The sequence below is a fragment of the Macaca mulatta genome, chromosome 1, assembly GCF_049350105.2.
Source record: "Macaca mulatta isolate MMU2019108-1 chromosome 1, T2T-MMU8v2.0, whole genome shotgun sequence".
Classification (NCBI taxonomy): domain Eukaryota; kingdom Metazoa; phylum Chordata; class Mammalia; order Primates; family Cercopithecidae; genus Macaca; species Macaca mulatta.
Window position 1 is genome coordinate 29,937,234 of NC_133406.1, and position 23,111 is coordinate 29,960,344.

At 41.2% G+C, this 23,111-nt stretch overlaps 1 protein-coding gene across 1 annotated transcript; it reads left to right on the top strand.

Annotated features, from left to right (window-relative positions):
• C1H1orf105 (chromosome 1 C1orf105 homolog) lies at positions 1-22,896 on the top strand. The gene is given in 5 exon segments (XM_077999992.1): positions 1-6,417; positions 9,639-9,713; positions 15,430-15,497; positions 18,900-18,967; positions 22,025-22,896. Coding segments are annotated over 5 exon segments (525 nt in total). The 5' UTR covers positions 1-6,249; the 3' UTR covers positions 22,171-22,896.
• Positions 22,897-23,111: the final 215 nt, after the last annotated feature.

Below are 23,111 nucleotides of genomic sequence, written 5' to 3' on the forward strand. Positions count from 1 at the left end.
CAATTTCACAGCCAGGTCCTGGAGGGTCAGAGCAGACAGTCTGTTGACAGCCAACTGGAAAGGGAGTGGGTAGTTTTTCCTCCAGCCAGCCAAACCTAGGCTAGGCACAAGAAGAAATTACCTTAGGCAGGCAGTGAAGCTCTACTCATCGCTATTCTGGGAGGATTGGGGTAGCAATCTCAATTCTTGTTTAGAAAAATGTAATACACCTACCTTACAACAAAGGTGACCGAACAGCACCTCTGAGGTGCCCTGAACTCTCAGGAGGACAAGACAGGAATGTAAAGTCTTTTGAAAGGATGGTTTAAGTATCAACAGATCTTAAGGATTAAAAGCTCCTCATGTGGGACAAAGCTCTGGGTTCCAAGCTGTTTATTTTTGGCAAAGCCCCTTACTGAGACTTTGGGAGAAAGTTCTCAATGTGCCTTAAGCGTTACATACCCTTGAGCAAAGAGTTCTAATGCAGAACAGTCTGAAAAAGATAAAGGAACATTTAGCCAAATATGCTCAGAGTAATTCCAGCTGTGCGCAATGGAAACACACCTGCGCAGTTGGAGGAGGTGCGGCTGGGCTGTAATAAGAAGTGCCTGTACTGACCCACTTCCTTCAAGGACTCTCTCAGGTTGGCCTGACAATTTCGAAGCCACCCTCATCGTCAGTCTCCAAAGCCCTTCAAGTCACACTAAGGTCCTGTTTGTATAAGATTATAGTGTGCTGAAGGAGTTCTAAGCTGGTCTCTCCTCATCAGCATTTGGGTGACAAGTCCAAGACAGTCTATTCCCATATCAAAGACAAAGACCCTGAGGGCACTGATGTCAGACCCACCGTCTCTGGTCTCACAGGGTCCAGGGAAGTGTGGGGAGAAATGAAACAAGAAATGCCTCATGAACATCAAACCCCTTCCACATGCCTTTGTTTTAAATGAACAATGGACAATGAAATCTTTCCTCATTAAAGAGGAGATGTGTTCCCGGCAAAACTGCCAGCATTCTGAGTTTCTACTTCTTGGATGCCAGGGGCATGAATGGTGCCACACACACAGTTTATGATTATCAGGCCCCTGCAGGTCTTGGCCCGGTACACTGTAATGAAATGAACCACAGTACCAAGTGAGACAGAGCACAGGCAAGTCACCCTGTAAAAAGAACTGGTGTTCTTGCAACATCACTGCTTCAACTGATAACTAGAAAGAAAAAATGTTGCAAAGGAAAAGAACGGGTGGAGGGAGAAGACGTTCTGTGGGAGGAAACAGGTGGATTGTTTCAGGGTGCAAGGACACAAACTCCAAGAAGTCAGCCCAGGTATGAAAGGGGACAGGCACAGGTGAGACATCGAAAACTTGAGTGCAGACCCTTTGAAAGAGAAAACCTGGGATTCGTTTTGCTCATTACACGTCTACTGTTGTGAACAATCTTTATCCTGCCTTGTTTGTACACTGACAATCCAAAATTGGTTAGTGCAAAACAAAAGGCACAGAAAAGCCAAAGTGACATAGGAGGGCAAATCCATCTTTTGGGAGCTCCTCAATGGCCTGAGTCCTCCAGAACTGGAGTGGAAGGCAGCTCCCTGTGGTGTCCCTTGTATTCTCTCAGAAACAACCAAGGGCCTGGCTCTTCAAATGGGGGACTGTGGTTCTAACTTTCTCTTGTTTTAATTACTTAGATATCCTCCTTCCTCTGCGACTTTTCTGACTTCGTCCAAGAGGAATATGAATTTGCCAATTTTGTTTCAAGTTCCAGATGTTTTATCTAAGGTATTCAAAAATTTTTATCGAAAACAACAGCAGTTCTAGAATGACATAGAATATGAATACATGTCTCATCTCCTTAGCACAGCCCTGCGCTTGGTGCACCATCAGTGTTCAATAAATATTTGTTAAATGAAGTGAATGGCCCCACCCCCCTCACTATGTCTCAAGTGCCTAAGGGCCCCAGTCCACTAGAACTAAGAATACAGGCATAAGGTTAGAATCAACAGAACAGGAAACTAAAATGAGTATGGAGGAATCTGCCCCAAGACTTCCAGGCAATGCCTATCAGCTTGTGACTGGAACCAATCAGGAATCTCTAATGCCTCCCCCAAAGGAATGCTTATGTCTCCCACCTGCAACTCCTGACACCTGTGGAATTTTACATTAAAAACTCCTCATTTCCCCTCCACCGTGACCGGCTGCCAAGTGACCCTCAGTGTCACTGTGGAGCAAGCACACAGGCTACAGGGCTCGGGTAGTCAGCACCTTCCTGAGGTGGAGAAAGAAAGAAAACATATGGTGAGATAAGCAGCTTTTTTCACCTGAAAAATTGCACATTCCTCACAGGGCTGTCATAGGCAGTGCCTGAAGCAGCGGCCTAAGGCACTTGGCACGGTGCCCCACCCAGAGCAGGAGCTCAGTGAATGTGAGCCACAATTATTAGGAGCCCTGGTGTCAGTCAATAAATGTTTACAGAGGACTTTGTATTTGCTTTAATACATCAGAGATGAGTAAGTCAGCCACAGCTATGCAGATGAGTGAGCAGACAGGACGGGGACACAACTGAGAATGCATCTCAGAGATGCGGCACAGCACTTGTGAGAGAAGGTGGGAACAAAGGTTACCCCCAGGTTGGGCAAGCAGAGTGGGAGTGAGGGAATGATTCAAGAGGAAGTGGCATCTGCATTGGATCTAGAAGATACTGTTTTCAAGTGGAGGGAAGAGCCAGGGGTGGAGGAAGAACTGGAAAGAGGAGAAGATTATCAGCAAAGAGGTGGAGACTGAGTGTGCAGGAGGAAATGCCTGAAGAATATCAAGGAATTATGAGCATACATGAAAGGGAAACAAGGACACAGCTGGGCCCAGCTAATGCATACAGGGCCCAACAGACAAAAGCAGAGAGGACACATTGAAGGTTTTCAACACCGGAGTGTCAGGGTCCAAGCTTTGCTTAAGAGTCATCTCTTAGTCCCCCTAACACCTTGAGCAGGCAAGTAGGTAACATGACCACCATGACATGCACTGGGTGGAGGTGGGGGATGAGCAGGGAGGCAGGACAGGCTTAGCAATTGCTGCAGAACCAGCAAGAAGCCCTTCAGTCATCAAGTCGCTGTGAGCTTCCTATTTAGACAGGTCTCACCTGCCACTGAACGCCTCCTCATCTCAGGTTTGTTCTGTGTCTCTGTACTGTGGCAACCTAGGCGCTAGGACACCAAGTCCCAGCCTGGCTGGGGTGGAGAATGGGGAAGGAAAGCCAATCCTAACCACCAGTGGGAGTGAGAGGCCTTTCTCCAGCAGGGTATAGCGGTTTTTGTGGTTGCAATATTCATGGTTAGCCACTAGATGACAGTTAAGAGCAACAGCTTCCAGCTGCATAGCCCAAAGGGTGCCTGGGAGGTCAGTTTCCTGGCTGACCCGTGAGAAGTCCCAGATAGGTTGCTCTTATCGAGTGAGAACACAGGCCCCTCAACCTCACCCTCACTCATCCTGTTGCAGGCTGACCCTCCACTGATTTGCACGTGAGAAAGAGTCACCCCTGCAGATTGAAACACAAGTAAGGAACCCAGGGTCCTTGCTCTGTTGGGGCACCGGGCAGGTACCTCCAGTCATATTCTTTCATGTCACACAGACGTCCTCATATTTGAATCTGGCTCCCAGAGTCTACTGCATGTATGAAGGCCTGCACGTATGTGCCATGAGGTAAACATGGATTCAGCCGGCAGCTGCTCCTTCTGGAAAGAAACTGTTGTGTTTCAAAGGAGTAGAATGTACTATGGACACGATCTCTTCCTTCACCCTCTAAATCAGGGACCTGCCAAGAAGCTGCTGGCAATCCAGAGGCCAACTGGAGGCCCTGACCCTGTGCAGAGGTGCAAAGGTCCTGCCACCTGGCTGCCTTCCTCTTCACCATCACAGGTCAAAGAGCAGAACTTTAAACACCCGCTTACTCCTCCCCTGCCCAGAAGCAGCCCCGCGGCTGAGGCAGGTGCACGTGTGCCTGGAGCAGTATTTCCTAGTGAATAGACAAAGGGGAAACAGGCTCAGAGACACAGTAACAGGGAGAGGGAGCAGAAAGCAAGAGAGAAACACACCCACAGAGATGAGGGACAAAAAACACAAAACAAAAGGAGAGGCAGGTCTATCAAAGAAGAAAGATTTTTAGTGAAGACAAATGAAGCCTAAACATTTCCTCATTTAAACATCTACTGTGGAGAAGCTTCTTCGTTAGTCATTGCTTTCACCTGCCATTTCCAGGCATCCACTCATGACTCCTCAAGATGCCGAGAAACAGAAAGGTGCATCATGATAGTTGGGTAACTGGGTCAAGAGGTGACTGACTCAGGGATCCAAGGCAAAGGAACAGCAGGTGTGTGGGGGTGACCTGGAAAACTGCAGCTGGAGACTCTCAAACCCCTTTGCCCACTTGCTGGTACTGGGTGTAAATTAGCTAGAACTCCTCAGTTACTAATAGATTATAAAATGCCACTCCACCCTCTCAATTCCTGCCCCCAGTCTCTCTCTACTCACTTTGATCTGGATTTGTTGTTCCAGTCTAATGAGTCAGAGTGAAGATAAGAACGTTATTATTCTGCTTTTAGCAGACCTGTGGCAAAAAGCCCTGGCTAAAAAGATCGTGCAGTAGCAGAGGCATAGCTGGGGATGATGTATAGGATGTTGACTTTCTATTTTCTCACCACTAAGAACTCTCTTTTTATTATTTCTCTCACATTGACTAAATTTTCAAAGCTCATAACTACCAAGGAAACTAGCTCATTTACTCCTAAGTCATTTTCATATTTATATTGCTTATGTTGATCTAGTGCAAATAACTACAAATACAATTTTTAAAGAGAATATTAAATGCTATTGACCTAAAATAGTGATGGTAATAAAAATCAAATTTAATAAGTCTGAATGTAGGGACATGGCTGTCTATTATTTTGTATACATTTCGGGGTTTTTTCCTAGTGAACATTAAGAGCATTTTTGAAGGTATATTCAGCTTTATTCTTTAAAATGGCTGACATTTTCAGATAGAAGGAACATGTGTAATATCATAAAGTTTTTTGAATATTGAAATTAGTTCTCTGAGCACTACTTTTGGGATTCTACATGGTAGAAATAATTCTGCCTTTATATGGATTCTTTTTTTTCTTGAGATGGAGTCTTGCTCTGTCACCCAGGCTAGAGTTCTATGGCACTGCAACCTCCACCTCCCAGGTTCAAGTGATTCTCCTGCCTCAGCCTCCTGAGTAGCTGGAATTATAGGCGCATGCCACCACGCCTGGCTAATTTTTGTATTTTTAGTAGAGACGGGGTTTCACCATGTTGATCAGGCTGGTCTCGAACTCCTGATCCTGTGATCCGCCTTCCTCTGCCTCCGAAAGTGCTGGGATTACAGGCGTGAACCACCTTTATATGGATTCTATACAGTTGGCCTTTATATGGATTCTAAGAGTTTACTATTCTCCTGAGGAAAGATAATCCTTTTTATCCAAAAACTTTCTAGCCAACTGAAGTTCAATAGATGTAGTATTGAACAAATCTCTTAACCTTTCTGGGCCACAGCTTTCTCACTGGATAAATTGAAAGATTTGAACCAGGTGTTCTATGAGGTCTCTCTCAGTTAAGTTAAAAGTGGGAAGGAGAAAAGAAATAGAGGTGTTGAAGGAAAGGACAGAGGCAAATGTGTCAGTAGTCTTCACAGGGTGCTTGTGAAGCCTGTTTTAATCACAAGCTTTTTTGGTTTTTATGTGAACAGCTGTGTAAGAGAGAGAGAGAAAGAGAGTGAAAGAGAGAAAGGAGAGTAGAGGGAGAGGGAGATGGAGAGAAATATGTTTCTCTGTTTCTTTACCAAGGGTTCAAGAAGACCACAGCCTTGGGCCATGAGCCAGCCCTTAGACACCGCAGCAGACATTGTCCTCAGATATGAGGATGTTTCCAATTGTCAAATGTGTTTTGGCTTCTGGGGACTGGCTGAAATCTGCATCATACCTTGGCCAGGCTACACATAGGTTGCTGTCACTCTCCTGTCACAACTGCCATCTGCTATCCAGAGGACAGCTGCTTGGGAAATGAGGGCCCCATTAACATTCCAGTGCCTCTGGCTCTAGACCTGATAAAACCAGGGCCTTGTGCTGTGAACCTGGACAATTCCCTCTCCATTCCTGTTATTGCTGCTGAGCTGGTCATAAGGAAACCAAGAGTGAGAAGGGAATGCAACAGAAGAAAAAGACCAAAGACCTGGGTTTCAGGGCTGGGAAAGAAAGCAAGACAGAATGGAGGAAATGAGGCCTGCAGGACATGGAGTCTTAAATGTTCGCATCACCTTTAAAGTAGCCTGTCACAGCTGCCTTCCATGACCCTTCAATGCCCTCATGCCTTCTCCAGATAGAAATGGAGCATCCCTTCTTGGAAGCCAGGCTTCAGCTGATAGCGAGTCTGAGGTAGAGTACGGCACAGATCAAAGATTGCTTTTTATCTTTACATGTAAAGTGTAAAGGGACAGGATTAGAGCATCTGCCTCTGTCTTTTTGGCCACAAAGACGATTATCAGTAGGGGAAGGGAGACCTGGAGAGTTTATGTGATTGACAAAAGTCACCCAAGTTGTTTATGAGCCAAGACTGGAACAGAGCTCTTTGGGCATCTAGCCAGTGTTCTTCCCCAATGTATTACATAGAATGAATTTGTTGCACTACAACACTAATGTTCTGTAACATTTCCCCAAAGACAGTGTTATAATAGTGATATCCATTTACATATGCACTTTTTGTTTTATATATATATGTGTGTGTGTGTTGATTGTATCTATATTTAGATCTCATAATTTAAATTGCTTACAATGATTCATTCATTCGCCCAATGTTTGTTGAATACTTGCTATGTGCCAGGTTCTATCATAGGTTCTAGGAGTACAAAGATGTGTAAAACATGATTCTTGCTCTTAAATATAATAACTCTCAACCCAGTGGAGGAAACAAACACATTTAAAAACAAGAAGAATAGTGCAAATACAAAGAAAGCTAGACCGAGTTTATGATGCAATCAAAGAGGCAGGCACCCAACTGAAGTTAGGAGGGTGAGAAATGGTAGCAGCTCCAGGAGAAAGGTTTTCTGAAGATGTAACACCTACACTATGTCTTAAACGAGTAGTTCTCAAGGCCAGGTGGGACAATATATAAGCATTTCATGCCTCAGATTCTAAGAGATGACAGTCATTATGTTATGGGACTCTGTAGTCACATTTACAGTTGTCTTTAACCTAGCAAGATCTTGAAATGTACTTTGGAGATCTTGCAAATAATATCTGTTGCTTGATTTGCAATGAGCTCTGAGATTGCAATTCCTGTATGGTCTAGTAGTAGTCTTAGCAGAAACGAGAAGTCTAGAAAAAGGTGAAGTAAATAATTTCAGTGAAGAACTTATAACTCTACTAAAAACAAGCCTGCCCAAGGATTCTCTCATATCTGCCTCCCTCTGTCCGGGTCTTCCTCATCCCTTCAGACTGAGTGCAAATCCACTTCTAGGAAGTCTTCCCTGATTTCTCCAATCAGAAGTGGTCTCTCTGTTTTCTGAAGGCACAGAGGTATTACTGCCTCTTGTGTGATATCTAGTGTGTCCTACCTTAATTGCAGTTTCAGAAATGTACCTCATTCTCATACCTCAGAGATGTGAGGGATGGAGGGAGGAGCTGGAGCTTCAGGGGATACCACCCCCAGTGGTATCAGGAAGACATGGTAGAAAATTGAATCAGCCCAAAGCAGAGGAGTCAGTACACACAGACACTTCCTCTCTAGTCTCTCTTCTCACTCCATTCATCCTCCAACCAGACAACCTGTCCAGTCCAACCTACATTCACTTACCTGAAGCTGATTGGCTAGGTTATTCTTCCAGGTTGTTGCATAGTGTTTCCTGGGCTTGTAACACCCTCACCATCCTTGTTCACTCCATAAATACCTACCCAAGCATTGCCTGTTTTTTTCACCCTTCTCACACCCTTCCCTCTCTGCCCCACCCCCAGTTAAGCTTAATGACCCTTTTCAGCTTCAGTGAGGCCTTGATACATTTCTGTTGTAGCACCTTCAACACCATCATACTTCTCGGATGGTGAGCAGCTTGAGGTCACAAACTATGTCTTATTTATTTAAATGTCTCCAGTACCTAATGAATGGGTAAATGAATAAATTTGTATTCTTCTTTTGTCTTCCTTACAGACTTCCTTCCAGAAACTTTGCCTTATTCATCGGTATGACCCCCATCACAGCACCCTTTACTTGGTAGCCTCACAATAGATGTTTGTTGTTGAATGAATGAATCTAGTTATTCACACACATACTTTGACATACCAACCCACAACATTGTGATACTGAGTTGATTCTTTTTAGAACGCCCTATAAAAATGAAGTGTATTTTAAATATTTATCAAAAGAATCCAACTTTGTTAATAGTTTTTAGCCCTCAAACCCCCAATGATGCCTCACCTAAGTGCTGTATGTCTCTCACAGGATGAAGCTACTTGCAGAACAATCTGGCAGAGGTCATCCTAGGAGCACACCTCAGAAACTCCTCACTTTCTATTCTTCCTCTTTCTATTCCCCACGCCTCCCAGGGCAACAGGAATGGGTCAAGACATACCATGTAGTGATGGGCCAGCAAGTGGATCAAAGGAAAGAGAAGACTTCAGTCAATAGTCTTCTCACTGTGGTTTTCCTCTTCCCCATATTCTACACTTTCTGTGACCATATCTCATGACTGATGTAAATGTGAATGAGGAAGATTAAGAGAGAGTCCCCAAACATAATTTTAGCCTCAAGTTCCTATATGCTTCCTAAGCAAACCTTTATCAGAGATGCAAATGAAAACCTCCTGAACCAGGTATAAATGCTCCAAAGTCCTCTCTTTAACCCTTTTGCAGAAATTAAGTCAGAAAAAAAACCAGTGGTTACAATGAGCAGACACAGTGCCCCTCCCCTTCCTCTACTGGTTGTTTCTTCACCTGCTGATACAGCCTCTCTTTCCCAGAGGATTGAAGGGACTCAGAACCCACACAGAAGCTTGCGTTCTGCTTGTGGCTTCAATCATTGTGCTTAGGAGGTACAGAAGGGCCAAATGGTGCTGGACCATGGATGTATGAGAGCTGATGCTGGCCCAGGGTTAAGGCATGAGAAAGGAGGGTGATGCTTAGGAAAGGCCCGTGAAAAAAGATTTGAGGAAGAGAAGTCTTCTCTTCATTCTTTCTTAGGCCATCAGAGATCCTCAGTCTATATGGTAGAGCCTTTGTATGAAATGGAAAATATAGCCCACCTATAGGAGAATGCAGCCCCTCAGACACAGGTGCTCAGGCTGGAAAGTAGAGACCCCACTGAATTTCAGGCCCCAGCCATCTCTGCCAGCTGTCTTTTTATCTATACCACTGTATGCAGCAGCCTCAAGACCGCCACCTAGCCTGTGTCTCACTCCCTCCTGCCTAAACTCTCAGAACCTACCAACTGCAGCACACTCCAGATTCAACACCCACCCTGGATGGGGCTGAGACCAGAGTGCCCATCTCTGTTTTATGGAAAGAAAAACTGTTACCTCTCTCACCCCTCCACTGCTTTCCTACGTCTTTGCTGCCCTATGTGCCCCACCATTTCCTCACCTTTCTCTGTCTCTCTTTCCCCTCAGACCAGGAGGAACCAGCGTGACTCCATGCTGCTCAGAAACCAACAGCTGTGCTCCACATGTCGAGAAATGAAAATGGTAGGCAAGGGGGAAGACAGAAATGGGCACAGGCATCTCAGGGTGCAGCACTGCCCTTCCCCACCAAGCCCTGTGGAGAGAGAGAGTGATGGGACCCATTGCAAGGAGGGCCTAGGTAAAGGCTGCCAAGGAGGAATGGTTGGTCCTGGAAGCAGCATCGACTGACAGAACATGGTAAACCTTCTCCATTTCAACAAGCCAAAGGGTAACCAAGATAGGTGGGCCAGAGTAGAGATGCAATGAGCCACTTCGCCTTGGGCTCCTAAGTAACTTACAGACTCTCAGAGGCTTAGGGGATTATGAAGCTCCTTCTCCCTCCTTAATGTAGCCCTCACGCAACACATATGCACACACTCATTTCTCCACCATAACAATCAGAAGACAAACAGCTTCATCTTTGGGTTTACTGTTAATTTAGTTTGCACCTCAAGAGAAAGACTGGGGAGAGAGTCTACAGTACTTTCTAGGTAGTCGGGGGTGGTGTCAGCTGCCTTGGATACTTGTAATATGTAGTGGAGAATGGTAGTCGGGAAGGAGTATTAGGAAAAGAAAGAAGGAGAGCAAGGGAGATGTGGAGGGAACAAAAACGAACTTCTGCCACCTATCACAGTTGCTGAATCAGAGGCCTGATTCAGGAAGGATGCTAGACTAGGCTGGAGTTAGGACTTGGGTTAAATTAAGAATTAGAGTTAGCATTGGGATGGTTGTTAGCGTCAGGGTAAGGAAGAGGCTTTGGTTAAGGGTTAATTTAGCAACATGATTAGGTTTGACGTAAGAGCTGAAGAAGGGTTTCTTCAACTCTGATATCCTATAATTCTCCTTTGACTTCAGGAGAAAGGTGGGGCTAAATGTGTAGGCTAAATGTGCTTTAAAGGAATGGAAGAAAAATGGAAGGTATAAGAGAAGCTCCTTCACTGAGTTCATGGCAAGTCTTCAGGTCAGTCGGATATGAAAGAGAGTGGCAGTTTTGTGAAATTTTTATGTGGGATTTAGAAATTTAACTGAAGCTGCTGGCAAAGCTGCACCTGGATGTTGCCATCTATGTTCATTTTCTACATAATTAGGGTCATTGTGTGTGTTAAATATTAGCATTGGCTGGAGTCTGGGAAACTAGAATTGGGATTTCTCCTGGTCTTATTCCTGGAATCCCTTGTGTCCACATTTAGAATGCACTAACCCCAGGCCTAAGCTGGCCTTGGCCAGCTGGCACACTTGAGACGTCAGCAGCAGTCCTCTTTCTCAAGACCTCTTCTCTGACCTTTGCCATTGTCCAGGAATGATAGAAGTGGAGCATGCTGTAATTTTACCATTTATTGCAGCTTCTAAAAGGAAGGGCTTCAAACACAAAAGTGCCCAGGGACTCTTCTCTACTGCTGTCAGAACCTAGTGAGAAACTACAGAAAGTTAGAAAATAAACATAAAATACCCTTGCCTCACTCTATGCAGTAGCACCTCAAAGTCCTCCCAAGGGGAAGGACTGCAGATCTGCTGCAGTCACTGTGACACCCCTTCTTTCTCAGCAGTGAGTTGAATAGAAATACTGGGGAATATATAAAAAGACTCCTAGGAATAGAAGGGAACTTCCACAACCTAATAAAGAGCAGCTTGGAAAACCAACAGCTGACACCCTGCTTAATGGTAAAAGACTGGATACTTTCCCCTAAGATTAGAAACAAGGCAACAATCTGTTCTGTTGTTGTCAGTCTGTTCCTGACACTTCTACTCAACATTTTACTATACACGCTATCCAGAAACATAAGAAAAAGAAATAAAAGCCATCCACATTAGAAAGAAAGAAGTACAACTAGTCTATTTGCAGATGATATGATCTTATATAGAGAAAGTCCTAAGGAATGCATAGAAAACTATTAGAGTTAATAAATGGATACAGCAGTGTTGAGGATACAAGATCAATATATGAACCTCAATTTATGTTAATAGCAGTGAACAATCCAAAAATGAAGAAAAGAATGCCATTTGTAATACCATCAAAAATTATTTTGGAATAAATTTAACAAGAGAAGCACAAGAGCTATACAATGAAAAGTATAAAACATTGTGGAAAGAAAATTTAAAAGGCCTAAATAAATGGAAAGAACCCCGTGTTTATGGATTGGAACACTTAACATTGTAAAGATGGTATACTCCCCCAAACTGATCTACATATTTAATGTAATCCTCAAAATCCCAGATGCCATTTTATAGAAATTTGCAATCATATCTTAAAATTTATATTAAAATGCAAGAGATCCAGGATAGCCAAACAACCTTTAAAAAGAAGAACAAAGGTGAAGGTCTCACACTTCTTGATTTTAAAACTAACTACAAAGCTATGGTCAGGACTGTCTGTTGTTCATTCCTCTTAATAGAAATTAAGTACTGTATGGTACTTCCATAAAGATAGACAAATAGATCAACGGAATAAAATTGAGAGTTCAGAAGTAAATTCTTACATTTATAAACAATTGATTTTTGACAAAGGCACCAAGACAGTTCAATGAGGAAAGAATAGTATTTTCAATAAGTGGGACAGGGGCAGCTGCATAGATATATACAAAAGAATGAATTTGTACCTCTTCCTCACACCATGTACAAAAATAACTCAAAATAGGTCAAAGACCTAAATGTAAGACCTAAAACCATAAAACTCTTAGAAGAAAACATAGGTATAAAGTTTCATGACCTTGGATAAGGCAATGGTTTCTAAGATAGGACACCCGAAGCACAAACAACAAAAGAATATAGATAAATCAGTCTTCATCAAAATTTTAAACTTTTGTGCTACAAGGAACATCATCAAGAGCATGACAAGACAACCCAAATATTTGCAAATCAACAGATGAAGGATTATATCACATAGGGGACTAGTATCTGGAATATATAAGGAACACTTACAACTCAACAATAAAAAGGCAAACACCCTAGTTGAAAAGTGAGCAAAAAGTTTCAATAGACACTCTCTAAAGAAGATCTACAAACGACCAATAAACACATGAAAAGATACTCAACATTATTTGTTATTAGGCAAATGCAAATCAAAACCACAATGATATACACTTTCCATGCACTAGGATGGCTGTAATAATATTAATAATAAAACAGTGGATAATAACAAGTGTTGGCCAGGATGTGAAGAAATTAGAATCCTCATAAGTTGCTGATAGGAATGTAAAACAGTACAGTTGCTTTGGAAAACAGTTTGGGAATTCCTCAAAACCTTAGACACCGAGTTACCATATGACCCAGCAATTCAAGAGAATTAAAAACATATTGACACACAAACTTCTACAAGAATGTGCATAGCAGCCATATCTTAATAGCTGAAAAGTGGAAATAACCCAAATGCTTATAGCTTGATTAATGAATAAACAAAATGTGATCTATCTATATAATAGAATATTAATCATAAAAAAGAATGAAGTACTAAAACATGCTATAACATGGATGAACCTTGAAAACATTTTGCTAAGTAAAAGAAACCAGATGCAAAAGATCACATATTATATTGGTTCCATTTATATGAAATGTCCAAAATAGGAAAATTCATAGAGACAGAAAATAGACAGTGGTTGTCAAAGATTGGGGGGAGGAGTGAGTGAGAAGTAATTGCTAATAGGCATGTGGTTTCTTTTTGGGGTCAAGAAATATTCTAGGAGTAAATAATGGTGATTGTTTTACAACTTTCTGAATATACTAAAAACTACTAAATTGTACATTACGATGGTGACTTATAATACATGATATCATAAATACCAATAAAAAGAAATTAGCACTAAATAAAAGCACAAAATGAATGAATCTCAAAAAAATGTAAATAGGACCTGGTTATATAACTATTCATATTCCTATGTAACCTTGGGCCAGAAGCTCATTCATTTAGTGCAGAAGAAATACCTACTGACACTTATGGTTGTGAATCACCAGGGATATTTGCCTTGGTTTTATCTAGGCTGTGTTTTATGACATCTCTGCTCCAAACAGCTCATTTTCCCCTTCATGCACCTATTTTGTAGTCCTTCTGTTATCTGCATTGCTCTCTAATTAACACTTTCAAGTCCCTTAAAAGTAGGACAGTCAAGCTAGACATACGGTAAACAGATATTCTCTAGCATATATACTTAAAAATTGTTTCAAAATAATTTAAGTTTATTTCAACACATATTTATTGATTGTCTGCCATGGGCCAGGTACTTAGGTAAACTGCAAAGAAAAAAAAAAAAAGAAAGACATAAGACCTGTCTTTAAGGAGTCAACAAATAAATAATGACAATAGAATGTGATCAATGTAAATAGAAATAGATCTGATGGGGAGTGAAGGGGCAGTGAAAGTAAATATCAGGGAAGTCTTCCTTGAAGAAAAAAGACTATTCGGGGTTTTCAAGAGTGAATAGGAGTCTATCACAGTACCCTTTTTCTCAAAAACAAAAATCCTGTCTTTGGCAGGCAGCTTTGTTCTGATGTCGCCCCTGTAGCACAGTTCATTCATACAACAGCACTGGCTGGATTTAGGGGATTTAGAACAGGAATCATGCTATTCAGGAGGAGTTAGGGTTTCCTGCATCTTCCCTTGTAGCAGAGTCAACTTATATACATTTTTGAATAAAGCAGTCTGTCTCTAGTACATTCTCATCCACTTTTATGTTTAGAAATCTCTCCTCAGGTTCTTACTAAAGCCTTGGCTGCCCCCACTATGCCCAGAGACTGCTCGTTACCAGATCACCTCCTCTCCCTCTCCCATCCTTTCTTCAGCTAATGAGTTAGGAGAACAAGCTGATTAAACATAGTATGTTCTTGGCATTTGTATAGCCTTTGCATTCGTTTTTTTTTTTTTTTTTTTTTTGCTATTTTCAAGCACTTCTAAAGGTCCTTAAGACATTGTAATTGTAACTTTGTTATGTCATAAACTGAAATCATGAGTCACTTGGTACAAGTCACTTAGTAGAGTGACCTGCACCCACATCTTTGTGATTATCATTTTATTATTATAGCTACAATAATTTTTGAGAAATAATGGAAAAATGCTTCCTAGTGAAAACATTCTTAAAACCAACATCTAGTGCTGGGAACAAACTTGGAAAAGTTCAAGAAAGTGATGTTTCTTAACCAAAAATACTGTAACTGTGCATTGATTTTAGGCCTGTATGAAATACACCTTTAAAATTTCAAGTGTGCTTCAAAGTGGGTTCATTCATTCACTAATTTGATCAAAAATATTTCTTAAACAGACATTATGTTAGCAGCTGGAAATACAAAAATAGAGACAAGGACTATGCCCTCATAAAGCTGCAAGTCTATTAGGGAACCCAGACATCACACAAGTAACTACAATATAAAGGTTATGAATATTTTGATCCAGGAGGCCCTAAGAACATAGAGCAGAGGACTACCGAACAGTAGTCCAGCAGTCAGCAGTCTCTGAGAAAGTGATAGCTAACCTGAGACCTCAAGAACATGTGTGTGTTGGGGGTGAGGGCATCTAAACAAACCGATTTTAAAGATTTACTAAATCTGTATATCTAATTTCAACTGATATCCAGGGAAGAACAATGACGCTGGCTTGAGGGAAGGGTGAAATCTTCTGGTTCATTCACATCACAAAAGGATGTATGAAGGACTTTGATATTAAATACAACTCAAATTCACTAAAGTGGTACATTATGTATTTAAATTAGAATGCAGTTATAGGCAGCATTCTAAATGAGACTTTCTTCTTGAGGTACAACCAAGAACAGTGAAAATCCCAGATGATCCAAAAGTATCCTTTGAGAATTTTATGAGTCATAGGTAAGTCAACAATTTAAATCAGGACATGACTTAATTCTCATTATATCTGAGGACACAGGAGAGTGGATTGAGAAGCATAGTTAGAGGAATGTTTAAGGAATGCTTTGGGAACAGGATTCTTGACTGTTTTTTTTTTTCAGGTTAAACCAAATCATTAGATCAAAAAAGAAAGTTCGCCTTTTTGCTTGAACAACTACTGAAAGTATTGCAGAAAGTATAATCTTCCTTTCCACCTTCACAAGAACAATATAAGAAATAGAATAGGAAATTTCTTTGATAATTCAGATGGAACTAAATACAAGTTCTCCATGTAGATGACGTATCTAATCTCCAAGATATGGAAGATTACACATAATCTTTCCTTAGTCCAAGATGTTCTCTGCTACGTTTTAGTAACTAAAATTCCTCTTTATCAGTTTGTTTGGTTGTTATTTAAAGCTTTTTTATTTTCTTTATCAAGATCGCGTATAACAGATATAAAATCCAATTGGAATTCTGATTTTTGTGTGTGTTTTGTGTTGTTTTGTTTTTTTCTTTTTGAGATGGAGTCTCTCTCTGTCGCCCAGGCTGCAGTGGGGTGGCGCAATCTTGGCTCACTGCAACCTCCACCTCCCAGGTTCAAGCAATTCTCCTGCCTTGATTTCCCAAGTAGCTGGGATTACAGGTGCCCACCACCATGCCTGGCATTTTTTTTTTTCTTAGTGGAGATGGGGTTTCACCATGTTGGCCAGGCTGGTCTCAAACTCCTGACCTCTGGTGATCTACCCACCTCGGCCTCCCAAAGTGCTGTGATTACAGGTGTCAGCCACTGCGCCCGGCCTGGTTTTTCAAAGATTTTTTTTTCTTCTATATTTAACTATTAGGGAAGAAGGACTCTGTTTTTACTTTATTACGACATGCAAAACATGGACTCATTCTGAATAGGACATCAACACAGGTCAACTTGCATTGCAGTAGATGGTTGGAAAGTAGACATATACTCACCCTGACATATGACTAACCAAGAAAGCTATATGTAATCTAATGGCCATTTTAATTTTTTCCTCATACAGAAAGCAATAATGTAGAAAAATAAATAGGTTTTTTTAACCTTATGTTGCACAGTGGTACATGTCCTGATTCCATTTATGACCTTAGGGCCATTTGTTCCAGACTCAAATATAGACCCAGATACACTGAAAACATGTACCCAGTTCCTGGCCGAGGTAGACAAGGTTATGGAGGAAGTGGCTATTTGAGCAGTACAAGCTCCATCAATAATAACATTTACCTGTACTGACTCTATAGTTTTAAAGAGCTCTTATATGATAGAGGTAATTCTAATAAATATTCATTATGAACTTTAAATGGAAAACTGAAGCATGTAAAATCAGAGATTTCTGAGCAAAATTCCACCCTTCTGTGAAATAACCTTTTGAAATTTGTTGCCCCATTTTACTTATCTTGCAAGTTTTGTACTTTATTTAAATGCAAAATCCCAGAACATTAATTAGTTGTATTTTAAACAAATAGCTCTTATCCCTCTAAAACTAAGATCAAGGATTGAACCAATCCTAAAATCATGTCAACATCAACCAGATGTATCATGAGACTGATTGTTGTATTCTTTTTTTCAGTGTTTTGGAGGAAAACATACAACTTCTGTTTGAGACTTAACTAGAGTGACTATAAAGCAAGGGCCTGGTTCTATCTTGAACTTTTCCAAATTTGTTCCTAGCACTAGATGTTGGTTTCTTTTTTCATACTTTTTAAGTATCACTGCATATGTAGGCAAGTGCAATTATCTTCACAGAAATTATGTTTTTTTTTTTTAAAGTGACTTTAATTATAGCCATTGCAGGAATTATAATACTTATGGAATGAAAAGAATGAAGGAAAAAAGGAAGAGAAGGAGAAAAGATGGCAGGATAGATACATATTTGTTGAATTATAGAATAGACAGAGTTTAAACTATTCAGTTCTGAACATACCATCTGCCTGTTTGCCCAAAATGGATAATAGAAGGGGTTTTGCTTTCTCTTTTTCTCAATCTCAGTGACAATTGATTAAAGCAAACTGGCTTAACTCGCTATATTTTTGGTAGCAAAGCAAAAATAATCTTGGAAGATCTTTGTGGAAGTAGAAGCCATGAAATGAATGTAGAGCCTTAGATGGCCCATCAAAGTTTACTAATGTGTCAGTCTTTAGAAATTAAGCAATTTAGCCGGGCGCGGTGGCTCAAGCCTGTAATCCCAGCACTTTGGGAGGCCGAGACGGGCGGATCACGAGGTCGGGAGATCGAGACCATCCTGGCTAACACGGTGAAACCCCGTCTCTACTAAAAAAATACAAAAAACTAGCCGGGCGAGGTGGTGGGCGCCTGTAGTCCCAGCTACTCAGGAGGCTGAGGCAGGAGAATGGCGTGAACCCGGGAGGCGGAGCTTGCAGTGAGCTGAGATCCGGCCACTGCACTCCAGCCTGGGCGACAGAGCGAGACTCCGTCTCAAAAAAAAAAAAAAAAAAAAAAAAAAAAAAAAAAGAAATTAAGCAATTTAGACTAATGTAGAAGTGGTTTTGGCTTATATGCATTTTCCTCAAGGGTCACCTCCACAGCCTTGGCCACCAGGAGAAATAGGATGTGGTTAGGGCATTTTCTGTGAAATGGGAAGGTTCTTTTTTTTTTTTTTTTTTTTTTTAATGGGAAGGTTCTAACCAAAATATTTTCTCAGCTTTACTCTTTAAGGGTTGATTATTGATCTGGAAGAGTTCTGCTTTTTTTTTTCTTCTGGAAATTGGAGAACTCTTTCCTTTATTCCTCCTATTTTCAGACCACATATGTTCTGACAGTGGAATAAAACATTCAAAATGAAGGTTTTATCAAAAATCCATGAAAACAACGCTAATCAAAAAGAGGTTGAGAATTAGCAGTCTTTGGACCAATCATCTCGCATTGCTAGAAAGTGGCTTGATCACCAGGTTAACAGGTCTGGATTCAAGAGATCACATGTGTTTAAAAATGTATAAAGAGGCTGGGCACCTTGGCTCACACCTGTAATCCCAGCACTTTGGGAGGCTGAGGTGGGCAGATTGCCTGAGGTCAGGAGTTTTAGACCAGCCTGGCCAACATGGTAAAACCCCATCTCTACTGAAAATACAAAAATTAGCCAGGTGTGGAGGTGTGCGCCTGTAATCCCAGCCCCTCAGGAGGCTGAGGCAGAAGAACTGCTTGAACCCGCGAGGCAGAGGTTGCAGTGAGCTGAGATCACACCACTGCACTCCAGCCTGGGCAACAAGTGCAAAAACTCCATCTCAAAAATAATAATAATAACAAATAAATAAATAAATAAATAAATATGTATAAAGACACATTTCTACCAAGTCCTAGCCAATTAACTAATGTGTTTTCTTATTTCTTCCAATCAGAATGATGAGTCTTCATCAACCCAAATTCCAGACTACCCCTGAGCCTTTCCATGATGACATCCCAACAGGTTTGCTTTCTTTTAGAGTACTTATAGTGTGAAACATACGGAAAAAAATGCCGTAGAATAAAAGTCTGATCCCTAAAATAATTTCTAAATTTCCTGAGAAAATTCTCACTTTCTATCCCTTTCTTTTTCACATATTGTCTTTTGACCTGCTGGGATTAGTTCACAGCCCTTCTTTCACTCCAGCACCACCTGTGCCCTCCTTAGGCCTCACTTGCCCTTATCCATGTCATGTTCCTTCCCAGGATCTGTCCACAACATATGGCTGAAGACTTCCGGGGAGATGGGGTACAAACAAAATAAAAGTTCCCTTATTGGCAGTCCTGATGGTATCAATAAAAATGGGAGGGGAACTGCATCTCTATACCCTCAGAGTGGCCTCACCAAGGCCCTGAACCTTTCACTCCACCAGCTCCCTAAAATACCTGCCTTCTCCCAGCAGCTGCCTGTGCTATTCTTATCTTCACTTGCTGTTGATAGAAACAAGGAAAGAAGCTCTATTTCAGGCTTCAGCATTGACCTAAGTCTCAGCTTTAGTTAAGGCAACACTGGGCTGGTGAAGATGGAGTGAGCCATTATTTGGGGTAATATAATTCAAGGGCTTACTGCAGCACAGGCTGTCACTTTAGTGACTGTCCATTTTCTCATTTGCTCCCATATTAACTGAAGCCACTTGAATTTTTCTTTCTTTTGATACATACAGTAAAGAAAATCAGGATCACTTTCCTCACTCTATACATATGGAAAACTCTTTTATCTTAGGAGGTTGCAGGGGAACTAGGCCAGAACTAAAAAGATATTTAGAAAGGAAATTTGAGGATTGAAGGGATGTCTTGAGGGGATGCCAAAAGGGAGGACGAGAAACTCAGGTTACAGCTGAGGTTTGGGGATATCCACTCGAGTGGAATGAAAGTCTTCCAGTCCTAATCAATCACTTCTTATGTATCCCAAAATATTGGCCTAGCTCATGGCTCTCATTCAGCCAAAGTGGAACCAAGAGCCTGGAGCTAAGAGTACCCACCCAACAAAAGCTGCCCACTCTGCTGTTCCCTGGTCTATGACCACCTCATTCTTTTGAAGCCAAGAGAACATGGGTGATAGGCATGTGCAGTTGATGTCATAGTTATCTGTGCCAGCCACACACTCATTCTGAGTTTCCTTTGGACCTGGATTTTTTCAGACCTGCCTTGCAAAGGAATGAGTCACACACATACACACCCACCATTGTATACCTTTCCCTCAGCAAGAATACATTTTTTGGCCCTAGAGAACAATGTAACAAGATGCCTTTCATCAATTTATTATCTCTGGGAGTATACTTCAATTAGCAATTTAAGAGCTAGATTTTGTGTGCTCGGGAACAGCATGTTATGTTTTTGGATGGCCCTGGTTCTTATCCGTAGAGTTCATCCTAGAACAGTGATCTTAGAGGTGGGACTACAGGGAGAGTAGTTGTAAAACTTGCTAGGAGCTGAAGCTTGGTAGATCTACTGTTTATTATAGTCATGACCCTTCTGAGCTGACTTTGCTCTTGTATGTGCTCTTAGAGGTCATGAAAAAGGCACTAGCCTAGAATCAATGAGACCTCGGTAGGAATCCTAGTCTTGCTGTATAGGCTTGGTCTCTGTGTGCTCACCTGTAAAACCAGAATAGCATGTTGTCCCACTGAAAGCTAGACCTTTGGTACAAGTAGTCTTCACCTTTGACTGACCCAGGAAAACTGCTGACACTGCTCCAGCCCCGCTGGTTTATATAGCTTAGACATGTCCATACTGTGGTACTTGCTGCTTATTGCTGAAGCCAGCTTCCACCTGTGCTGTGTTCCCTGTGGATTGCTACAAATACCAAGTGACTGACTCATCCCAGTGAACAACATTACCGCCAATGACTGTCTAACTCAACTGTTGGTCACAATGATTGCTAGCATTTTTTTCTGGACTCTGCTTTTCATTACAGATTATCAATAATTATTAATGACAACAAAGGAAATAGAAAGAACTTATCTTTACAAGTGATGGAGATTCCTTCATGAATCTTTGACCTGATCCCAGAATTCCATGACACCCACAGACTCTTAATCTCAATAAACATTAATATAGATGCTAACCACCTGATGTGAGCCTACCACCTGGCACAGTGGTAGGATATGGCACAAAGAGCACTGGGTTAGGATTAAGGATATCTGGGTTCTGGTTCTTAATCCATTAGTGCCTGTGACCTTAGACTGCTGTTCCCTCTTCAGTACAGTGATGAGACTGAACTGGAACCAAGGTTTGTGATCCTGTAATGTCTCTATCTCTCATTCAGCTGGACTTTGTTCTCTGGAGCTTGTTCCAGAGAATTCAGAGTTCCAATTCTCTTAGTCACTCAGTGATTCCCAATGGGAAGGTGTTATTTCATGCACTGGTTTACCCCCATTCAAGTAATCTGTTTTCTGGAAAAACAGAATATTAACCAACTTTTAATAAATCATATTTGAAGAAGAGGTAGGGTAAGGATTTTAAAGAACCCCAAAATAAATTATTTCACAAAATACAGTTTTCTTTTGAAATGCAAAAGTACTTTCTCTGCCTACTGTAGCCTTTTTGTAAGATCATATTTATTTCTTATTTTTATTTTTTTAAAGAACAGAACTATATATGTGTCCCTTAAAAGTCTCCTGAGAATTGAATCTTCTTTTCTCTCTGACTCGTATTACAACATCAGACACGTTTTATCTTCATTTTTAATTTAATGGGTAATGACGTCTAATACTTGAGTTTTGTTTCTGGATACTCCTTTTGGCCTCATTGACAAGATTTGTAAAAGTTTAAATGTTGTGAGGGGAAAAGGCAATTTTATTAAAAGAAATCATTAGGTGAAGTTTTTGTTCCATTTTCTTTTCTTCCTTTTCTTAAGAAAAAAATAAAAGGTGGATTTGAAAAACAAAATATTAGGTGAATTTTAAATCTGTTTTATAAGGTTGAAGAAGTCTTTGTTGGCCTGTGCTTATTTTGAGTTTCTTTAAGAATAGAATCTAAATAGTACTTGTCCTTCCTTCCTTCTTGTACTGTCATCCAGAAAGCATTCACTACAGACTGCCCATTCTGGGCCCCAGGACAGCTGTCTTCCACGGACTACTGACGGAGGCCTACAAAACTCTAAAAGAGAGACAACATTCTTCCTTGCCCAGAAAGGAACCAATAGCCAAGATGATGAGGCAGTGAGCGGTAGGAGCTCATCACCTCCCAGACTCCCAGAGAGAAAATAACCTTGCCAAGTCAATCTTTGACACTGGCACCTTCTCCTCACAATTTTCTCTCCTCTCCCAAAGGATGATTTAATTTTGCCTTCCTAAGATTGCTAGTATTCTAGCTGTTACCTCTATCTTCTCTCTCATGTCTCCTAAACATAAAATGGTTTAATTTACATGATTATAAAGATCTGTTGATGAAAATGGAACATGGTAACTGTCTCTCATTTTATTTTGTTAAAGATTCCTCTCTATGTTAAAGTGGAAAACATCCTTCTGTTTTTAAGCCACAAGTTTTCTATGAAAGTTATTTCAGCTCTTTCCTCAGGACAGGGGCCAGAGATGGCTCCATGAAATCCCTCATGAATTCAGCTTATTAAGAATAAAGGAATAGGCTAGGTGCAGTAGCTCACACCTGTAATCCCAGCACTTTGGGAGGCCAAGGTGGGTGGATCACTTGAAGTCAAGTGTTCAAGACCAGCCTGGTCAACATGGCAAAAACCTGTCTCTACTAAAAATACAAAAAGTAGCCGGGTGTGGCTGGTAGCAGGTGCCTGTAATCCCAGCTACTCGGGAGGCTGAGTCAGGAGAATCGCTTGAACCCAGAAGACAGAGGTTGCAGTGAGCCAAGATCACACCACTGCACTCCAGCCTGGGCAACAGAGTGAGACTCCATCTCAAACAAAATAAAATAAAATAAAATAAAATAAAATAAAATAAAATAAAATAAAATAAGTGTAAAAAAGAATAAAGATGTGGGGCCCGGCACAGCGGCTCAAGCCTGTAGTCCCAGTGCTTTGGGAGACTGAGGCAGGAGGATCACTTGAGACCAAGAGTTTAAGACCAGCCTGGGCAATAAAGGGAGACCCCTATGTCTACAAGAATAAATAATAATAATAATAAAAGAATAAAGAA